The 17,747-nt window shown below is 44.6% G+C and overlaps 1 protein-coding gene across 6 annotated transcripts in view; it reads left to right on the top strand.

The window, feature by feature from the left end:
• The window catches only part of LOC133128785 (unconventional myosin-VI-like), a 68,462-nt gene that overhangs the window by 3,510 nt on the left and 47,205 nt on the right, over positions 1 to 17,747 (top strand). For all 6 annotated transcript variants that reach the window (XM_061242563.1, XM_061242562.1, XM_061242561.1 and 3 more), the window contains exons 2-5: positions 11,661 to 11,803; positions 15,441 to 15,510; positions 15,967 to 16,040; positions 17,275 to 17,404. In XM_061242563.1, the coding sequence (XP_061098547.1) occupies positions 11,687 to 11,803; positions 15,441 to 15,510; positions 15,967 to 16,040; positions 17,275 to 17,404 (391 nt within the window). In that variant the 5' untranslated portion in view covers positions 11,661 to 11,686. The remainder of the gene's footprint in view (positions 1 to 11,660; positions 11,804 to 15,440; positions 15,511 to 15,966; positions 16,041 to 17,274; positions 17,405 to 17,747) is intronic.

The following is a 17,747-nucleotide window of genomic DNA, read 5'->3' as shown; positions in this document are numbered from 1 at the left end:
CGAAATTCTGGGCAGTTCTCTCTCTGCTGGACCTACAGCAGAGGTTTAGCTGTTTTCTCTACCTGTGGCACTGCCCACAGTGATGTAAAAGACAAAAATAAGGGGTTCTGTTCATGGCAAAGTAGGCTGTCGGGTGTTTTTTGGATGTGAAAGAGGTCATTCAACCCATTATCTCATTAGCTTGCCATTGTAATTAGTGGAATATGAGATGCCTTAGTCATAGCCCTCAAAGCAGGCCACTAAGTCAGTGAAGGGTGTGATGCACCCTGTCATTGTACACTACTGTCTGCAATGTTTCAGATTCTTCCTCCTCTGTGTGTTGTTCTTTATTGCCCAACCACACAGATATAAATAGCACTTGGTAATACCTGAGTTTTAAGCACTTGAAAAAGGTACTCACTCATAATATGCCTTGTAAGGCACTTTATTGAAGAAATGGCAATAATAAAAAAATGCAAAATAGAGGTTGTTACCTAGAGTCCATCCCTTCCTAAAGTCTAGGAAGTATTACTCAGTGTCTGGTCCTTATACAGTTCTTTTTGAAAACTTTTGAAATGATCTGAACTTCCCATGGTGTTTTCTTTAATGAGAATAATACTTTTGTTTAAACAATGGTTCTCTAAACTCGATACTTCTGCAACTAGTCTTTGTACTTTTGTAGTGTTAATGCTCACAGGAAATTGAACTAGCTTTTAGCATATCACTTGTACTTCATCTCTGGTGTGTAGTCTGTAGTGAAGTGAGGGACTGAACTGAGGTTTTATGTGAAGGGGCAGGATGTACCTCATGCTGTGGAAAGTCTTGTTTAAAGGAAGCAGGAATGCTGCATAATTGGGGCTAGCTATTTTCCTCTCTCAGAACCTTGTCTGTGGGTTTGCATAACGAGAGTGCTGTCACCATAGTGCTGGCAGGGACTGTGGTGAAATTCTGTCAGAGCAGGGAAGGGGGACAGGGGGAGGGATGACTTTAAAGTCTTGTTCAGTGTGTTGACCTTGGTTCTGCTGCTGAGGATGAATGGGAGGCGAAAACCTTCTCCTTGTTCATCAGGGTAACACTCAGAAAGGAATTCAGTCCTACTGCTCTCTAGTCATGATCGCAGGGCTAAAACTACTATTTCTCACTGCTAGGTTACTGGAGGAACGTTGTATTTGGCGGTTCTCTCTCTCCTTTTACTTCTCCATCTATTACAGCAAACGCCTACGTTACCATGGCGTGCTGGTTGCTATCCCTGGTGTAAAATCCAGCTATGACCAGCTTTAAATTTCTAGCTACCAGCTGTTTCAAAACATAACTTGAGCTGGTCAAACCATGTTAAGTTTGGAGCTGTTCTGAACTGGTCAACCGGCTACCAGCTGTTTCAAAACCTAGCTTGAACTGGGGGTTTTTTCAGCAGGGTATGGGAAGGTTTTTGTGGAAGGCTCCTGCAGGGACTGGCTTGAAACTTGAAGCGTACATTCTCCACAGTCACTGCCCTTTTTCCTGGTGGAGATTTAGCTTCAGGCACACGTAAATAATTCCAGTCCTGCTTCTGTCACGATGCTACAAGCTCTTGTCGTACTGCCTTGAGATACAGGAGTGTGCATCTGTGTGTGTGGGTGTGGGTGGGGGTGGGGGGTGGGGTGGTTCTTCCATTGTGTACAGAAAACTGGCTCAAAATCTCACGATCAAGGCCTCCCTGTGAAAATAACCAGCCCACACTGGACTGCAATGTGGGATTTTTACACTTCACACGGGTGCGGCATTTATTTCTCATTAACAATAAAAGGACTTAGGGAAACTGTTTTAGAAACTAGTCTGGTTGAGTGTTTCTTAGCTTGAATACAATAATAATAGTGATTTTACAATGATAAACCATGGAACCTACATTTAGGCTGTCTGCTTTTTCATTTTCCCATGGCTGCTAAGTTGCTTTTGGATAAGCTCATCTACAGTACCAAACAAACAGAGGAAAAATAGGCTAATGCACAAAAGCCTGGAACATGGCACATTTCATTCTAATATCTGTGACAAAGCATGAAGTTCAATGCAGATATTGCCATCCTGTAGTGTTGCAGTCTGAGTACTGTTAGTATGGAGGAAAGATTGGTTATTCACTTGTGCATGAAAAGGGAAAACGTTCCTTGTATATTGTTTCTAGGATTTATTTCTGTTTCCACTGTTCTGGATGATTAGTCAGGTTTATCCAAAGGAAAACCTAGATTGCCCCAGATTTAATCATTATTTCCACAATGCCAAATACAGAGTGGAATCCATTTGGGTGCAATGTTCTTTTATATAGTTATTAAAGACCTTCATGCTTAAATGACATGTTTGTATATTCCCTTTGGACAGTTAGGTCGCCCTGTTAGTTTTTTCTATAGAAAACTACAACACTGTTATACATTTGTTCAGCTAACATTCTTAGCCTTTGTCAGCAGGTAATGTCAATTCCACCTGCTCTGGAATCCCAGACCTTATGTGGGCCTTTCTAGCTCAGTCCACCGTTGTCTGACAAGCTGAGCTCTCAGCTCTTCCTGTCCGCTCACTTGCAGCTCAGTGTCTTGATGCGTTTTCCATACCCCAGTGAACGGGAGTGGGGAGCTGAGCTCTGAGCAGGCTCAAGGAAATTCCCTCTGACCCCTGCATCCTGAGCCGTCTGCCGAGGCACTATCTCAGTCGCTGGGGACCGAGGCGGTTTGACCGGGAGCAATTGCACTGAGCATGTGCAGGCTGGCTTAAACAGGAAGGAGACTGCGTTGTGTATCTGTGGGCCGAACGTCTCTGGGTGAGTTCACACAGGCGTGGACGCGCAGCTTATCTGTGGACTTCTTCCCACACGGGTAGCTGCATAGCGCGACTGTGGTCTAGCTCACACAGTGGTAGCACTGTTTCTAAGGCCTTGCTAACACTGTCCTCAAACTGCGCTCTGTGACGACTTGTGCGGCCCACACAGGAGTATCTGCACTGAATAACTGGGCTGGCCCATTCTGGAGGAACTGCCTTGTGTGAAGGAATTGTGGTCTCCTTTCCATAGCTGTACAGAGTATCTGTGGATTCACGGAGCAGTTCCTCTGATATCAACCTCACACTAGAGAGAAGGTGTATGATGGCTTATGTAGTTGACACAAAGTAGAACCACATTATTTGAGGCTTGCTGTAGTTCACATAATGTGGAATTATGCATTTAAGGCTGAGCTCTTATAGGAGAGACACTACATACGCTCCCTGAGAGCATGTGCATCTATCTCTAGACTGGTTAAAGCCCACTACCCCTGACCATTCAATAACCATTGAGTCTGGTTTGATCCATTGATTCTGTGGTAACTCCACAACTATCTGAGAATTGGGTCTCCTGACCGGATGCATAGGCCATGGCGTAATATCTTCCTAAATTATGGAAATAAAGAAGCCATAAATGACTCAGCTTACCATACTGTTGGAATCTCTCCAAGGCACCATGGCAAGGCTATCACAATCAGGAAGTTCAATATGAAATTGAACAGTGGTGTACTGTAACTGTAACCTGTATCTTGTTCCTGGCAGCTATTGTGCAATAAGACTTTGAAGTGCATTAAGTGCATTACACTGGTTTGGAGCTCATTTGTTTAACTGAGCATGAAGTGCATGTGGGGCTTTTTCTTTTTTTTGCCCCCCATTCTAATTGGATTTTGAGCTCTGTGTTCTGTGACATAGTAGTTGGGGTACTAGGCTTAACCAGCTGCTTTTAGGCAGAAAATCTACTACATGCCACTGTGGTGCCCTGTAGAAAGGTACACAAACTATAGTTATACCACTGGATATTCAAATGCAGAAATAGACATGTAAATACACAAAGTTGACTGCATCTGCTAAACAATCCCATGGTGTACCGCAATATAACATTGTACACTACACATAAAGGCCTCTGTAGCACTTTTTTTGAAACTATTGTCAATGAGTTCAGAGTTTTCACTCATTTCAAGATTTGCCAATGGGGTAAGAAAATCACTTGTCAAGCAATCAGTAACGTAAAACAAGCTAATATTTTCTACTTGAGAGGAAAAAAAAGATTTTGAGTCTCATTACAAGACCTAAGCACTTAAGACATTTTGCAGTGTTTCTCTCAGGATGGAAATAGAAGCAAGGCAAGATATGCAGTGTGGTATCCTCTTCAGGCGTGTGTAAGACAGGGTGTACACAGGCTTGTATATTTGCTCTAACTGTGTAATGATAATTATGAATGTTTCTGCAATGTTTAACTTCTCAGCAGCTAAGTCACACCACCTGGGCCCTTTTATTGGTGTCAGAGTAGACTTGAGGAAGGTAAACTCTGTAAATATTTAAGCTGTGTTAAACATGTTGTGCGCTCTGCTGTTAGGGATTGGAGATATTCCTTGCTGAGGTCATCAAAAGCTAGGCTGGATTGCTGAAGTGAGCAGAGATCATGGGGGTCTCATCATAAAGTCTGTGAATCAAATGCTGGCTCGCCTAATCTTAATGAGGCAGTCATTGCCATGTCCTCAGTCTTCATTCTTCTTTAGGCAAACTTAATGTTTGTCTCTGGTGGGTATAATTCTGAATAGCTGTGCCTTAGCATAGCCTACATCATTACTTATTTAAGCCCATTTCTTCATAACACCATATCCATTGGGGATTTCCTAGTTTCCTAGTATTTCCTGGTAGTGGTTTGAATCATTGACCCTCTGAATCCCAGGTGGTAATCATCAGCTAGTTGGGTGATGCTGGGTGGTCATTCTGTATAAAATCAAATTCACTCTGGCATGACCTTCCTCAGATATTCATGAACGTTGTGGCACATACAACAAGTCTACTTTTGAAGTAACCAACTTTTTATCTTTTTTGAGACATGCATAGTACCAGATTAATACCTCCATAAGCTCCCTTTATACTATAATTTATGATATGTAAGTGATACAGAAACAGCATATTATATTCATATTAGGCCCAATACCCCTTTTGTGCCTTGTTTTGTTGAGATGTTTTTTGTGTGTGTTCCAGTGTATGGGAGGGAGGGAGGTTTAAAAGGTAAGGCTAACTTGCAACTGGAAGAAATACCCTTTCATTCATTCATTCATGTTTGGGAGAACAAAATCAGCTTCTACATTTTGTGACAGTAAGTCCCTCTGTGGAGTTATATGTGTGTTCACAGTGGGCTTAACTCACTCAAAATTCTCTTGTTCGTCCTGGTTGGAGCTGCTCACTCCTGCTGATCAGACCTGCTTTTGAACTGTGTGTTCAGATTCCCTCCCCAGTTTTGAGAAACTGTTGTTGATTTAAGAAGAACAGGAAGGAGTGCTCATGGTCCTGGTTTATGGCACTCCACTGCAACAGGTGCAGGTGAAGCCAGGAGGACTTTGATCAACCCCAGTCCTTCTCTCCCCAGTGCAGTCGCTGTTAGTTTGCCCTCATATTTTACCATGACCCCTGGTTACTTTGACCCTGCATGGTCCTCAGGGACCCACCTCTCTTGTTCAGTTTCCATGACTAAACACATTCTCAGAGTTGTTTTCCACCACTGTTTCACCAAAGAGAACAGCACATTTTAAAGAAGGCTTTCAAGCTTAAACACTACCCCCACCTCCCCTCCCCTCTCTCTCACACACACACACACACACACACACACAAACACACACACACACACACACACACACACAAAAGACAGCAATAAAAGTTCTGTGTGAATAAAATACACCAGCTATCTCTCGTCTTCTGCTTTGAGGCGTGGTACTGGAACAGTGATTAGACTGCCATTGCATTTGATTACTGGCAGTTAGCAGTGTCTGACCAGCCCTATGAAGAATGTTACCTGGAGACACACCCTTCCTGGGAAAGACTCTGACCTGCCTTGCACACTGTGCATGCTCTGCTGGGAAACACTACAGCCTGGAGTCTGAATGTCAAAGGATCTCTGCTGAAAAAACAGCTCAAGCTAGGTTTTAGAACAGCTGGTAGCTGCTTGACTAGTTCAGACCAGCCCCCAGCTTGACATGGTTTAGCTGGTTGACCAGTTCAGACCCGCTCCCAGCTTGGCATGGGTTAACCTGCTCAAGCCATGTTCTGTACCTGCTACCAGCTCAGACAGCCTACCAATGCTAGCTGGTTGACCAATCATGACCAACTTGGTCATGCTGGTTGACCAGTTCATACCCAGCTAGATCACTTTACGACCAGCTTGACCAGCTCAATTGTCAAGCTGGTATAGCTGGATTTTACAGCAGGGTGGTGTTTGGAGTTGAACATCGGTGCTCCCTGTTCTGCTCCCCAGGTCAGAGTGCAGAGAACAGTCTCAGATGTCCTAGGCCACTATTAACATCTGTCAGAATTAGCTGGCATTTCACGCAATTTGCATCGAGGATTTAATAATGGTGAGAAACGATGGTTCAGATTTCCTGTTGAAAATGATTGTGATCGCATTAAGAAGACCTTACATTGCGGTGTCAGAGATTCCCTGGCAGGCTCACAGGGCCTGTGTCTACCTCTCTGAACATCATCCTGCTATGTGCAGCAACATATCTGCTCATCGTTGCTGAACGCATCACTGGATAATGAGCTGTGCTGTGTGTGGATGCACACAGGCAGTCCACGTGACCCTCCACCGCCATTACAGTATTGCCGTCAGTGCCCAACGAGCACGCCTCAAACAAGCCCCGCTTGTCTCCCTTGGGCAGAGGAGTGGGTTTGACATGCATTATTCCGCTTATTCACTCGCTGTGCTGAAGGTTTCCTGCTGGTGTGGATGGAATTGCCCCTCCCCCAACAGCATCTAACATTTGATGCTAATGGCTGGTGGGTGTTCATTGATGAGGCTTAGCTGGCTCATCATGCTTTTGAGTTGACATGGGTCCTTGAATTCCAGTCTTTAGTCCCTAATTCAGGAGGGGAGATGGTAATTGTGTTTACATTGAGGTCTCCCAGAGGAACAGAGATTTTGAGGCTGTGATTTTTACCAGTGTGTGTTCTCCTTCGGGTCTGGGGAATTCTGGGGGACGAATAAACAATTTAGGTGTTTTTGTGATATCAGAAAATCAGTGTTTGCCTGGCATTATGCTTGTTGGTACAAACCATGGGCTATAGAAAGGTTATTCAACCAAATTTGTTTGCATGTCAAATTTATTTGCATGTCAAAATGGCCCACATGGATATCTATTAACCCCATTGTCGCACAAGAAGAAGCCTTTGCATTAGAAATGTTAAAGAAGTGCACTGTACTCTGACTAATAGAAGCTGCTATGGAGGTTCAAAGGCAATGATTCCAGTTGTGTGGGGAGTCACTGTTGACTGTGTCATTTTTTGGAGAAAGGAGTGGCTTCTTCAATTATTTAAAAATATAATTGAAAAAGCAATACAGTTACATTATAATCACTTATTTATTCCATGCTCCATGAACTAAGTGCTATGTGTTCTATATTGGAAGCAAAGTCTATTAACCTTGGATAGTATCTGCATGCTGTTCGATGACATTAGGCTTGTTAAACAAATAGTTTTAAAACAGAAAGCATTGCATTTATTTGGCATTTCATATTGTTGCTGGTGATCACTAGGTTCATTTCGGAGCTGCAAACGGAGCTCTTTTAACTTTGACTTTGTCAGCAATTGTTGCACCAAACCCGGAATTACACAGGCAGGTGCGCACACTCATGCACGCACACACGCATGCACACACACTCACACCCTTTCTTTATTCTTTACATTTGGCTGAGTTTCAGCTGTACTCTCCGAGCTTTTGATAGCCCGATGCATGTGCTTTATTTGACGGACCTGAGCCTGCCCATGCACCCACACAGTGTGGTGAGAAAAGAAGAGAGCTACACACCCCACACCTTGTTTGGCCAACAAGGACATTCATTCACCTCATGCTGTGAATGTTTAGCTCATCACCGGAATCTATGTACTTTATTGAGGCATGCGGGGAAGCCAGGTTTAAATTATGTTTAAAATACCCTGGAATTTCTGTGTCTGTTAGAGAATGTCTGGTATGTGTGACTATAAGGTTTTCATTTGTTTATGTCTAAGAGTTGTTTTCTGTGCAAGATAGCATGTGAAACCTACCTTTGGCGGACAAAAATAGCTCCAACCTACTTCAAGTCAGCAGTTTTTTAAAATGTTTTATTCTTGGTTATTATAGGCCCATCTAACGAATGTATAGAGGTTACAATTTGCTTGTTGTCAATTAAAATAACTCCAACAACTCCTATTTACAGAAAAGGTCATACAAAATACATTTTTCTAGGCTATGTTGTGTTTCCTGCACTGATGTTGTAAAGTAGTTCAACCCCTAATTCCGTACAAACTGGACAGAAACATGATCAGATACGTTGCACAAACAGTTATAAGTGGGATCAGGTTCAGACATGTTCATTTAATGGGTGATGTCTTGCTCTGCAAGGCGTCTGGGAAGCTCTTCAAATAAATCCACGTTATAGTTACATAAGGTCATGTGATAAGCAGGCAGTGCACTTTTTGCCGGAAGCATCTGGACTTCCTCATCATCGCTCATTATCAATGCAAATTTAAACCTTTTCATGTAGGTTTCAATTTGGATGGCATGAGCTTTTAATTTTATTTCAAACATCTTTAAATGGAATTATTAAAATGTATAAGCGCGTGGACTAAAGAATGACTGACTTTAGGATCCTGTTGGCTACGGATTTTGATCATGAGAATATGCTGTGATAAGAGGAAGTTCTGGTGTGAGATAAAAGAACCCTGAGGCAGCAATGGCTCTAAGGGTGTGACGTGTTGTTTGAGGTGCAGAAAGTGGAAGTGAAGTCCGCTGAATTGTCAAAGTCAGATGAAGTCCCAGCTCTCTACCTGCAGCTGGGCCCATAACTCTGGCCTCTGACCTCCTTTCTGCCGCCTCTCATTGGACAATGACGTATAAAGCCAATCACGAGACAAATGGGCTTGCATGTCATGGTATACAATGGAAGATGTGCAACTTCTCCAATTATCTTCTTGTTCAGCTGGTGCCAACAAAATCTACTTCTAACACAAAAAAATGTATTGCCTCATGCTCACTTTAAAAGTTACTTAATTCAATCTGATAGTGACAGAGGGGTGCTTAATGTTGGCTTAGTTGTATGAGCGATTGAGCTTAGCGGTTTGGAAAATGGCTATTTACTTTTGGATCAAAGGGATGGGCCTACATCCAGCTACCTTACTGCATTGCTAAACAGTAGGCCTTCCATGAAACAGCAACTCTGCTCTGGTCATGGAGGACCATGGTATCTGCTAACTCCCACTCCAGCCAGGCAATTAAGAGTAAAACATAGCCCTGGGACACAAGCTCCTCATCTGAATGATGAGGAGCTACATTCCTTTAACTCACAAACACTGTACTAAACAGTCTGTCCAGGGTACAATGTTGTACTCGTCTGTCCAAGATCTCCTCTGTTTGGACCTCCGGGCAGAAGATGAGTTGTTTCTCGGCTCCGCTGAGCCTGGTCTGAGAGCCTTGTTTCTTAATTTTCATCTATTTTTAGTTTGAGGCAAACGGCGGTTTAGTAGTTTCTGCTCAGCCCTAAATGCTTGACAGATGCTTTGAATCAAGGGTACTTGTGAGTACATTTGAATGTGCAGGGCTCGTTTTCGACTGGTTTCCACACAGTCCTGGGAGCACAGCAGGATCTTTTATCACTGTCTATAAAAGGGCAGTCTTTGGAGGTGAGCCAACTTCACATGAATCATAATTTGTCAAAGGCAACTGTGGGAAGCCATAAATGTTGGCTTTACTGGATTTGAATGCTAATAAGTGCTGTTAAAAATAATATTTTCAGCATTATTCATCACCTACATCTTTCTGCAAGTGGAATCAATCAGGTGGAGGATTACATTTGCTCAGCAGATAGCTGTTAGAAGTTGATCCTCGAAAGCAAGACGGTTGGTTTGTTTTTGAGCAATGTACTTTCATTCTAGTTTTGAAAACCGTTCTCTAGTTCCAACCCTTAATTTCCTTGGAAAATAACAACCCCAACCCACTCGACGGCCCCTTCCCCACTTCTCCAGCCGTCTTTGCCACGCTTTCTCCCAGAGCGGTTGGTTTTCATGGAATTTTGAACAGATTCCATTGAGATTTGGATGCAGAGGAGTGCTGATATGCCAATGTGGAGAGAGTAAATAACACGATTGTTACGCGCAGTGAGCGATTCATGAAACACTCCAGTGATTTGATAATTGAGCATTGAAACTCTGTCTTGGCCTTGGATCTGGGACTTGGCCAGACTCTCAAGCTTTGTGTCCCAGGCAGAGCCACTGTATCCGGGACGCTTCTGAGCATAAAGGCCAGCACCGGGGGCTCCTCTTTTCCAGGGGGCTCCATCCAGTGACCGTTCCTGCTCCCCGGTTCCTTAGTTACAGGATTGTCTGGAATCCAGTCTTTCAGCAATCATAATCCGGCCTGTCCCTTGGAATTCTTTTTGCCGAAAATAACAATACGAGAACTTGTTTGTGGGGAAAACAGCATTTGAAGGTTAATGGGAGAGAGTGACTAAGCACATTTTCGTCTAGTCGTGTGAAGTTTGAGAGGGATTTCTTTGTGGGGAGGAAGCAGTGTTCTAGATTAGCTGAGGCTTGTTTTAATTTTGGTGTAGTAGGAGTTTGTGGGCGTTTCAGGCCTCAGGCTCTCTGTTGCAGCTGTGACGTCCTGTGTGTGTTTTCCATTAGCATTTTATATGAGGCACTGGGCACAGACCCCAGGTGACTGCAGCGTTTCTCTGAGGGGTTGCTGCTCACTTCACCCCTTTGTGGTGGTGCTCAGCGGATCAGTAGTGAATAGTACCGCACTTGTAATAACCAAGGACTTTAAAACTCCTAGCAGCCTTCCTTAACTTTGAGTTGTCATTGAATACATTTATGTATTAGGAGTTCTGTGTTTAAAAAGAAAAAGTGTTTGGGTAAGACGTACGGCGTAGTCTGTAGGACAGACAACTCTCGAGCAGCATGCAAGGCCACCCGCATGGGCTGAGGTTTGATCCTTCCCATGGCACCCTCTGAGCTGGGAGTTCTTTTCTATCTTTTATCCTCTCTACTTTCTGAAGCCAAGAATACAAAAGGAAGGCGGGCCTGTCTGCTCTCGAAAAGAGATCGAAAGAAAGTGTTCAGTGTACACACCCAGCGCACATCAATTCAATGTGTGGAATGTGCAACCGGGGGCTGTCTCTAGGACTTCTTTCATCACTGAACCTCGACTGCCGTTCAGGTTACATCCAGTTAAGGTGCGATATCCAGCCATCGTAATTTCCTGGCAACACACAAAATGAAAACAATAATGATAGTGCTAAAAAATGTGAAGTTATGTGATGTAATGATAGCCAGTTATTACTATTGAATGTAAGACTCTTGCATGTAAGTCTCATTTTTGAACAAACTCAGAGGGCCTGAGTGGGAATACGCCCCTGTGGTACCGGCTGACTGGCAGGGCTTTGTTTATCAGTGGGGATCACACGGTGATGAGATCACATGGGGCTTTTCTTGGTCACATCGCGGTCACATTTTGTAAATGTATGCGCCCTATATCGCTCAGGGCCTCTTTGTGTTTCGACATCCCAGGCAGCTTAATTCCAATTCGCAGAAAAATGTAGCCCAGCGTCCACCGCAGTCTTGTTCATGGAGTCTGAATGCGGCGTTCAGGGTACAGTCGCGGCCTCTCCTGACCTTTCGGCGCTTTCTCTCTCCCTCCGCAGGACGCCCTGCGTAGCTCTGCGGTGCAATGGAGGACGGGAAGCCGGTGTGGGCGCCGCACCCGACGGACGGGTTCCAGCTGGGCACGATCGTGGACATTGGGGCGGACAGCTTGACCATCGAGCCTCTGAAACAGAGAGGAAAGGTGAGAGCCTCTGCCCTCCTGTATCTGCTGTAGGCTGCCTCGCGGCCTAAATCAGCTCTCATCTAACATGGAGTCGATTCCCTGAGTGATTCCCTTTGCCAAGCCTCACTTCCACTTAGCCTCCATTGTTATGTAACTTCAGACTCTGCGGTTGGTTCTTCCACCTACCATTTTCCCAGTTCAGCCAATAAGGAACCCGAGTGATGTCCCTTCTCTGCGTTCCGTGATGTGGAGATCGCCTTGTAGAATATTTATGATCACTGTGATTCATGCTGATCGTGGCAGTTTAATCCTTGGAGTAGAACCAGGGGGCTCGGTTCAACCAACATTTTTCCTTACTGTAACTTTGACTCAGAAATGATTGATGATTTCTGTGCAGAAACCACTTGGCAAGTTGACAAGCTAACTTGCTAGTTTATGTGAGGAAAAAACCCCCTTGAATTTAATTGTGACTCATCTTTAAAGATGAAGTTTGATTAAATCCAAGCCATGGACGAAAGAGTGAAGAATGTAATGCTAAAGCTAGTAAAGGGAGGCGCCTCCTTGAGGTCCCCATTTAACAGCTCACCGTTTTGAGGCAGTTAGCATTATGCAATGCTGCAGGTTTTATGACTCCAGGGGCCCCACCTGTGCTGGCAAGATTCCCAGAATACTCAGCACACTGTGGGCTCTCGCAGGAACACATAGACCCAGGTGCTGAGTCATATTCATCTTATTAAAATAGCTCTCCTTGGGGACGTGCCGTATGTCATGTTGTGGTCCGGAAAGGGCCAGCACTAATTCGCCCTTTCACTGATGACCTGACGTAAACTCGCTAATGCAAGTGAAACGTGGTCTTTGCAGCTAATGGCTAATGGCTAATGGCTGCACAAACAGTCAGGCCTTAACCGATCCTCTGCGGTGTTTACATCCGCCCATAAACCTCGGCGCCGTCGCCCCTGTCCGTCCTGAGAGAGATTGAGTGGGCAACCTCGGTGTGTGCCGCCTGGTAATTAACGAGAGGACGAGAGAGAGCGGGCGGTGTTGTGGACGCTGGTTTCCTTGGCAGCCAGGAGCCAGCGGCTCGGGGAGAGAGAGAGGGTGGCACAATGCCCCGTCTGTTCAGCGGCTGCCTGTTTGTGCCAGCGTACCGCGCTGGCCCTGGGGCCGCTCCACGCTCGCTCCGGCAGCCAGGGGCCAAACGTTTGGAGAGAGGGGAGCGCATGACACTATGTCACTCCCCCCCGACAATGGCCGACTGTGCTCCCCACGTTAGGTAATGCTCCATTCCCGGCGGTTTCTCTTTTTGTTTTGAAGTTTGTGGTGGCGAGCGAAGGGAAACGTTTGAACTCAGGAGGTTGCGTCACCAGCGGCCGCCGCCACCACCCTCGCTGTCAGTCCTTGGAGCTCCCCGGGTGCGACGGGATTTGAGGATCCCGGCAGTCAGAGCTGAGAATGCAGGGAATGCCTTGGCTTCAGACATGTTAGCTTCCTGCACTGGCTCACAGCTTCTGAAAACATTTGAATTCACCTGAAGGGAAGCAGGTAATTCATAGTGATGTCACAATGTTGGGGAGACCACATGGTTGAGTTCTGTCCAATAGGTCACAGTCCCTATTGGACTGACCCACATATTTTGAAGTCACATGACATGTGTTTTCAAAAACTTTTTTGTTGTTGTTGTTTTTTGCTCTGATGCTTCTAAATCCACCATTTAGTATAGCTACCATGGATGAATTAGAAACAGAAGCAACCAATTGAGAGCAAACCACTAGCAGACTGCTACAGAATTACAAGCAAAAACAGCTTGAAGTGATACATTACCCTCTTTGTATTTAAAAATTTAGCGATAACCTTTCCACCTTTCTTCTGACTTCTTCATTGACATACACCAGTTAGCACACTTTAGTCAGATTTCTATTTATTCTGAAAACAGACTGAAAGTTCCCAACACTTACTTGTTGGAATGTGTGAGTCATTTGGCTAGTTTTTCATTGGTGTCACAAGCTTATGCAGTCTCAATTCAGGTTTCCTGTTTGTTATAGGGACAAAGGGAACTTATCCCTGTGCGATAGAGTACAGTCGTGTGACACCACCTTCTTTGAAGTGGGGGCTTTTAAAGTGCTCTTTGAGGTCACGGTGGTAGGAAAGGAAGGAAGGAGAGAGAGGGAAAGAAAACGATGGATAGAAAGAGAATGCTAGTATAAAATGGAGAGAAAAAGGAGAGAGAGGGTATGGAAGGAAAGGCAGAGAAAGCAATAGAAAGAAACCTTGCCAACTTCTCTGTTGGCTAGTACCTCCACGGTCACATTGCGTAACACACGCAATGGCAACAGTTTTACTGCGAGTAAAGGCATCCAAACCCCAGAGTAGCCCCACTCTCAGCCCTCCCACTTGCCAACCCGATGCCTTTACAGTAAACGCACAAAGTGACAAATCCTTCCAAAGGAGAACAAAAAACAAAAGCCCATAAAAACTCTGTGGGCCCACATGAGTAGCCACCCTGACCCACATTCGATCCTGGGCTTGTGAAACACTTTTCCCCCCTATTTCCATGCAGGGTGATAGTCACACAGTAAATAATGCATTTGGCTGCACTGTGCGGCAACAATGTGTAGTGATGCCGGCAAGCGTTATAGCACATGACTCCTGAGGACCTGTTTTTCTCGCATATACGATATTTCAGGGTGGGGGTCTTACTGTGTTTACATCAATGACAGGATAGAGGAAACATACTGGGATGGTGTTTGTGCTGATTAAGCCTGAAAGTGAAACTGGCTCCCTGAAAATGCATTAGCATTAGCATTTTCTGAACAATTACCCTTTTCTTAGCATTTTCTGAATAATTTATCCCTTAGCATTGGAAAGAAATCAAGGCATGTTTTGGCTTGATTAGTTCTCTCATTGTTTTTATGCTAAGTGTGTGTATTCGCTTCACGTGGGCGACACGTGTGCTGCGCTAAAGTATCTCCTTTCTGCTTTCCTCCAAATGAGATTCATCCTCCCATCACCTCTCACACCAGCCACTGTTCGTTTGAATTCATTTGCATTCATTGGCTACTGTAAAAAAAGAAAGAAAAAAAAAACGTTCATGATTTGCAGTGCTGAGATGCTAATGGTCTCTTCAAGCTGAGAGAAGTCGAAAGGTTAATAACCAGCACAGTAGTAACATAATGACAGTGCACCATTCAAACCTCAAACCTGTGCTTACTGGTTCTGTCTCTGCCTCTTAGACTTTTAAGTGATCTGGGTTGCCCTGCGTTTCATATATGCAAAATAAAGAGCACCAACATTATCATCCATAACATGGCTCCCCCCCCCCCCTCTCTCTTTCTCTCTCTTTCTTTCTCTCTTTCTCTGCCTCTGTAAGACATCGCAAATAAAGTTTTTGTGTGAAGTTTTCCATCTGCATTCCTGCCTCCATAATCTCCTCTGGGGTTAATCAGAGTGTTAGTGGAGCGGTGGAAAGCCCTGGTAGAGCGTAGTAAACCTGGCTGAGCCTTCGGGACCTCGCCAGGACTCGGTCTCAACATGCTCCGGAGACTTCTGTTCAGACTGCTTCGGTTGGAGAGCTGACATAACGGAGACTTAAAGTGCTTTCGTGAGTAGCCATGGAAACAAACACGTCACCCGTCTTTAACTTTTGTTGCCTTTGCAGACCTTTCTGGCTCCCGTCAACCAAGTGTTCCCCGCCGAGGATGATGTCAACAAGCACGTGGAGGACAACTGTGAGTGCACGTTTTCCAGTGTCCCTTTAGGCTAAGTGCATAGGAACAGTGCGGTAAAGGATTTACAATGACTTGAGTGCTACAAACAGAGGTGAATGACCCGATAGCAATAAGAACAGTACCACGATTCAGCAATAATACAAATCTATGCCTGTGGATAAAACAGGAGTGCCATGTACCTTCTACCTTGATGGGTGTTTTTACTGTTAGCATTTGCCTTTTATTTAATTGAGATTTAACAGAAATATGATGAGCATCGCCTGTTGTTCCCATGTTCATTTGGCCGTATGCAAATAATATTTCATATGGGATGTTGTTTGTCATTATTTTGTAGTACTACTTGCCATTTATTTCAAACTAGCAAGTCCTCCTCAATCTTGATATTTCATATTAGGAGTTTCTGACTTAAAATGTGTAAATCTGGTTGACTATACTGTAGTCATTTATTTCTTGCAGGTTCCCTCATGTACTTGAATGAAGCTACACTTCTAAACAATGTCCGTGTGCGCTACAGTAAAGACAAAATATACGTAAGTATGTGTTTTCCTGGCTATTGGTGTTGCACAAGGCATTTTCCTCACCTGTAAACCAGTGATGTCTTTGTACTCCCCAACAGTCTTTGAAAGGGAACCGCACATTGTGAAAGAATGAAGGAAAGCTCTATTTATCCCTCTGTGAAAAATTGCTCTTGCAGCAGCACCCACACCAAATCTATATTCTTCAAAAAGGCTCTTCTGCCTATAAGCGGCCTGAATAAAGAAATACCAGAGAGTGGTCCTGGAGTGTTATCATCCGTAGCGTACGAATATGGAAGAAAATATGAGGGAGGCTTTATTTTACCCACAATACTTTGCTCTGCAGTGAAATGGCCCCTCCAGTTCTGAGTGTTGGGTAGGCCTGCGTGAGTGGTGTGAGTGGTACAGGCCAAAGCCTGTCACTACTGAGTTCAGAATGGGATAATCCCTCATTGTTTTGTTCACACCCCCTCGGCCTAATATTCGCTCCGTGTGTATGTCTGGAAACTATGTGATGCCGCCTGGTTTTGTTTTCGCCACGGAACCCTTTCACAGTGTGGTTAAAGGAGTGAAGTAGTTCTGCTACTCTCTCTGTGAGTCATCGGGGGTCAAGTGGTCACGTCACCACTGCTACAACTGTACGCCACTCATCACTAGCTTCTCGCTCAGGCTCCCCTCCCCGTTGGTCTCCTGTTCTCCTGTGACCAGCTGTGGTATTGCCTTTACCCCGTGATAATAATGAGGTCTCTTGAAGTGGCACGTCTAACACTACCCTCCCCATCCTCCCCCCTCGTTCCCCGTCTGGCCCAGGGTGTGGTTGCCAGCTGGCCAAGAGGGAGACATGGCTAATGCTAACGCTAATGAGAGACCCAGTGTGGAGACACAGTGCAAACAGGCAGATTTATGGGAGCGTGGTCCTGGTATCGTCACACAGCACACAATGTGTGGTCCATCTCTGGTTGAACTAAACAGGTGCACCAGGGAAACTGGTTGATAGGCATCTGGACAGGCAAGAGGATATGTGCGGCATTCAGTCATTTATTTTGGACATTATTTTGGATTTTCTCATATTACGCCAATTTGTTGTGACAGTTTGTTGCTAAACATCTCTTTAAATCAATGTTAGATAGCTGATAGCCTATTGATGCAAGTGTATTTGATAACCTCCAATGCTGTGGTATTAAGTTCTCTTTGGTTTGTGGTGCTGGGTAATGTTTCTGTGTACCAACATCCAAATTGTCCTCCTCAGACCTTTGTGGCAAATATCCTGATTGCGGTGAACCCCTACTATGACATCCCCAAGCTCTACAACCCCGAAACCATCCAGAAGTACCGCGGAAGGTCCCTGGGCACCCTCCCACCTCATGTCTATGCAATCGGTGAGCCATCAGAGAATTATCAAACGGCTGTGTCATATTCTGACAAGGTTTTCAAGAAAGGAGCTGTGACTGTGACACTTCCTCAACCGTCCACCAGAGGGCAGCATCACTGTTAGATATTTTCTGGCCTAATTTTAATATTGTAATATAAACTCCAAGAAACAAGTTTTTTGGGGTTTTGCTCACCTTTGAGTGCATTCATTTCACCACTCTCCATGCTCTGTGACTGTGGTGGCAGAAGAGGGTATGTTTAGAGATCCAAAATTATTTAAGATTATTATAATTTTTTTATAATAATTTTTTAATATGCATTACATTACATTACATTAATGGCATTTGGCAG

This window comes from Conger conger, chromosome 5, assembly GCF_963514075.1.
Source record: "Conger conger chromosome 5, fConCon1.1, whole genome shotgun sequence".
In the NCBI taxonomy this organism is placed as follows: domain Eukaryota; kingdom Metazoa; phylum Chordata; class Actinopteri; order Anguilliformes; family Congridae; genus Conger; species Conger conger.
This window is presented reverse-complemented; position numbering and strand designations above follow the sequence as displayed.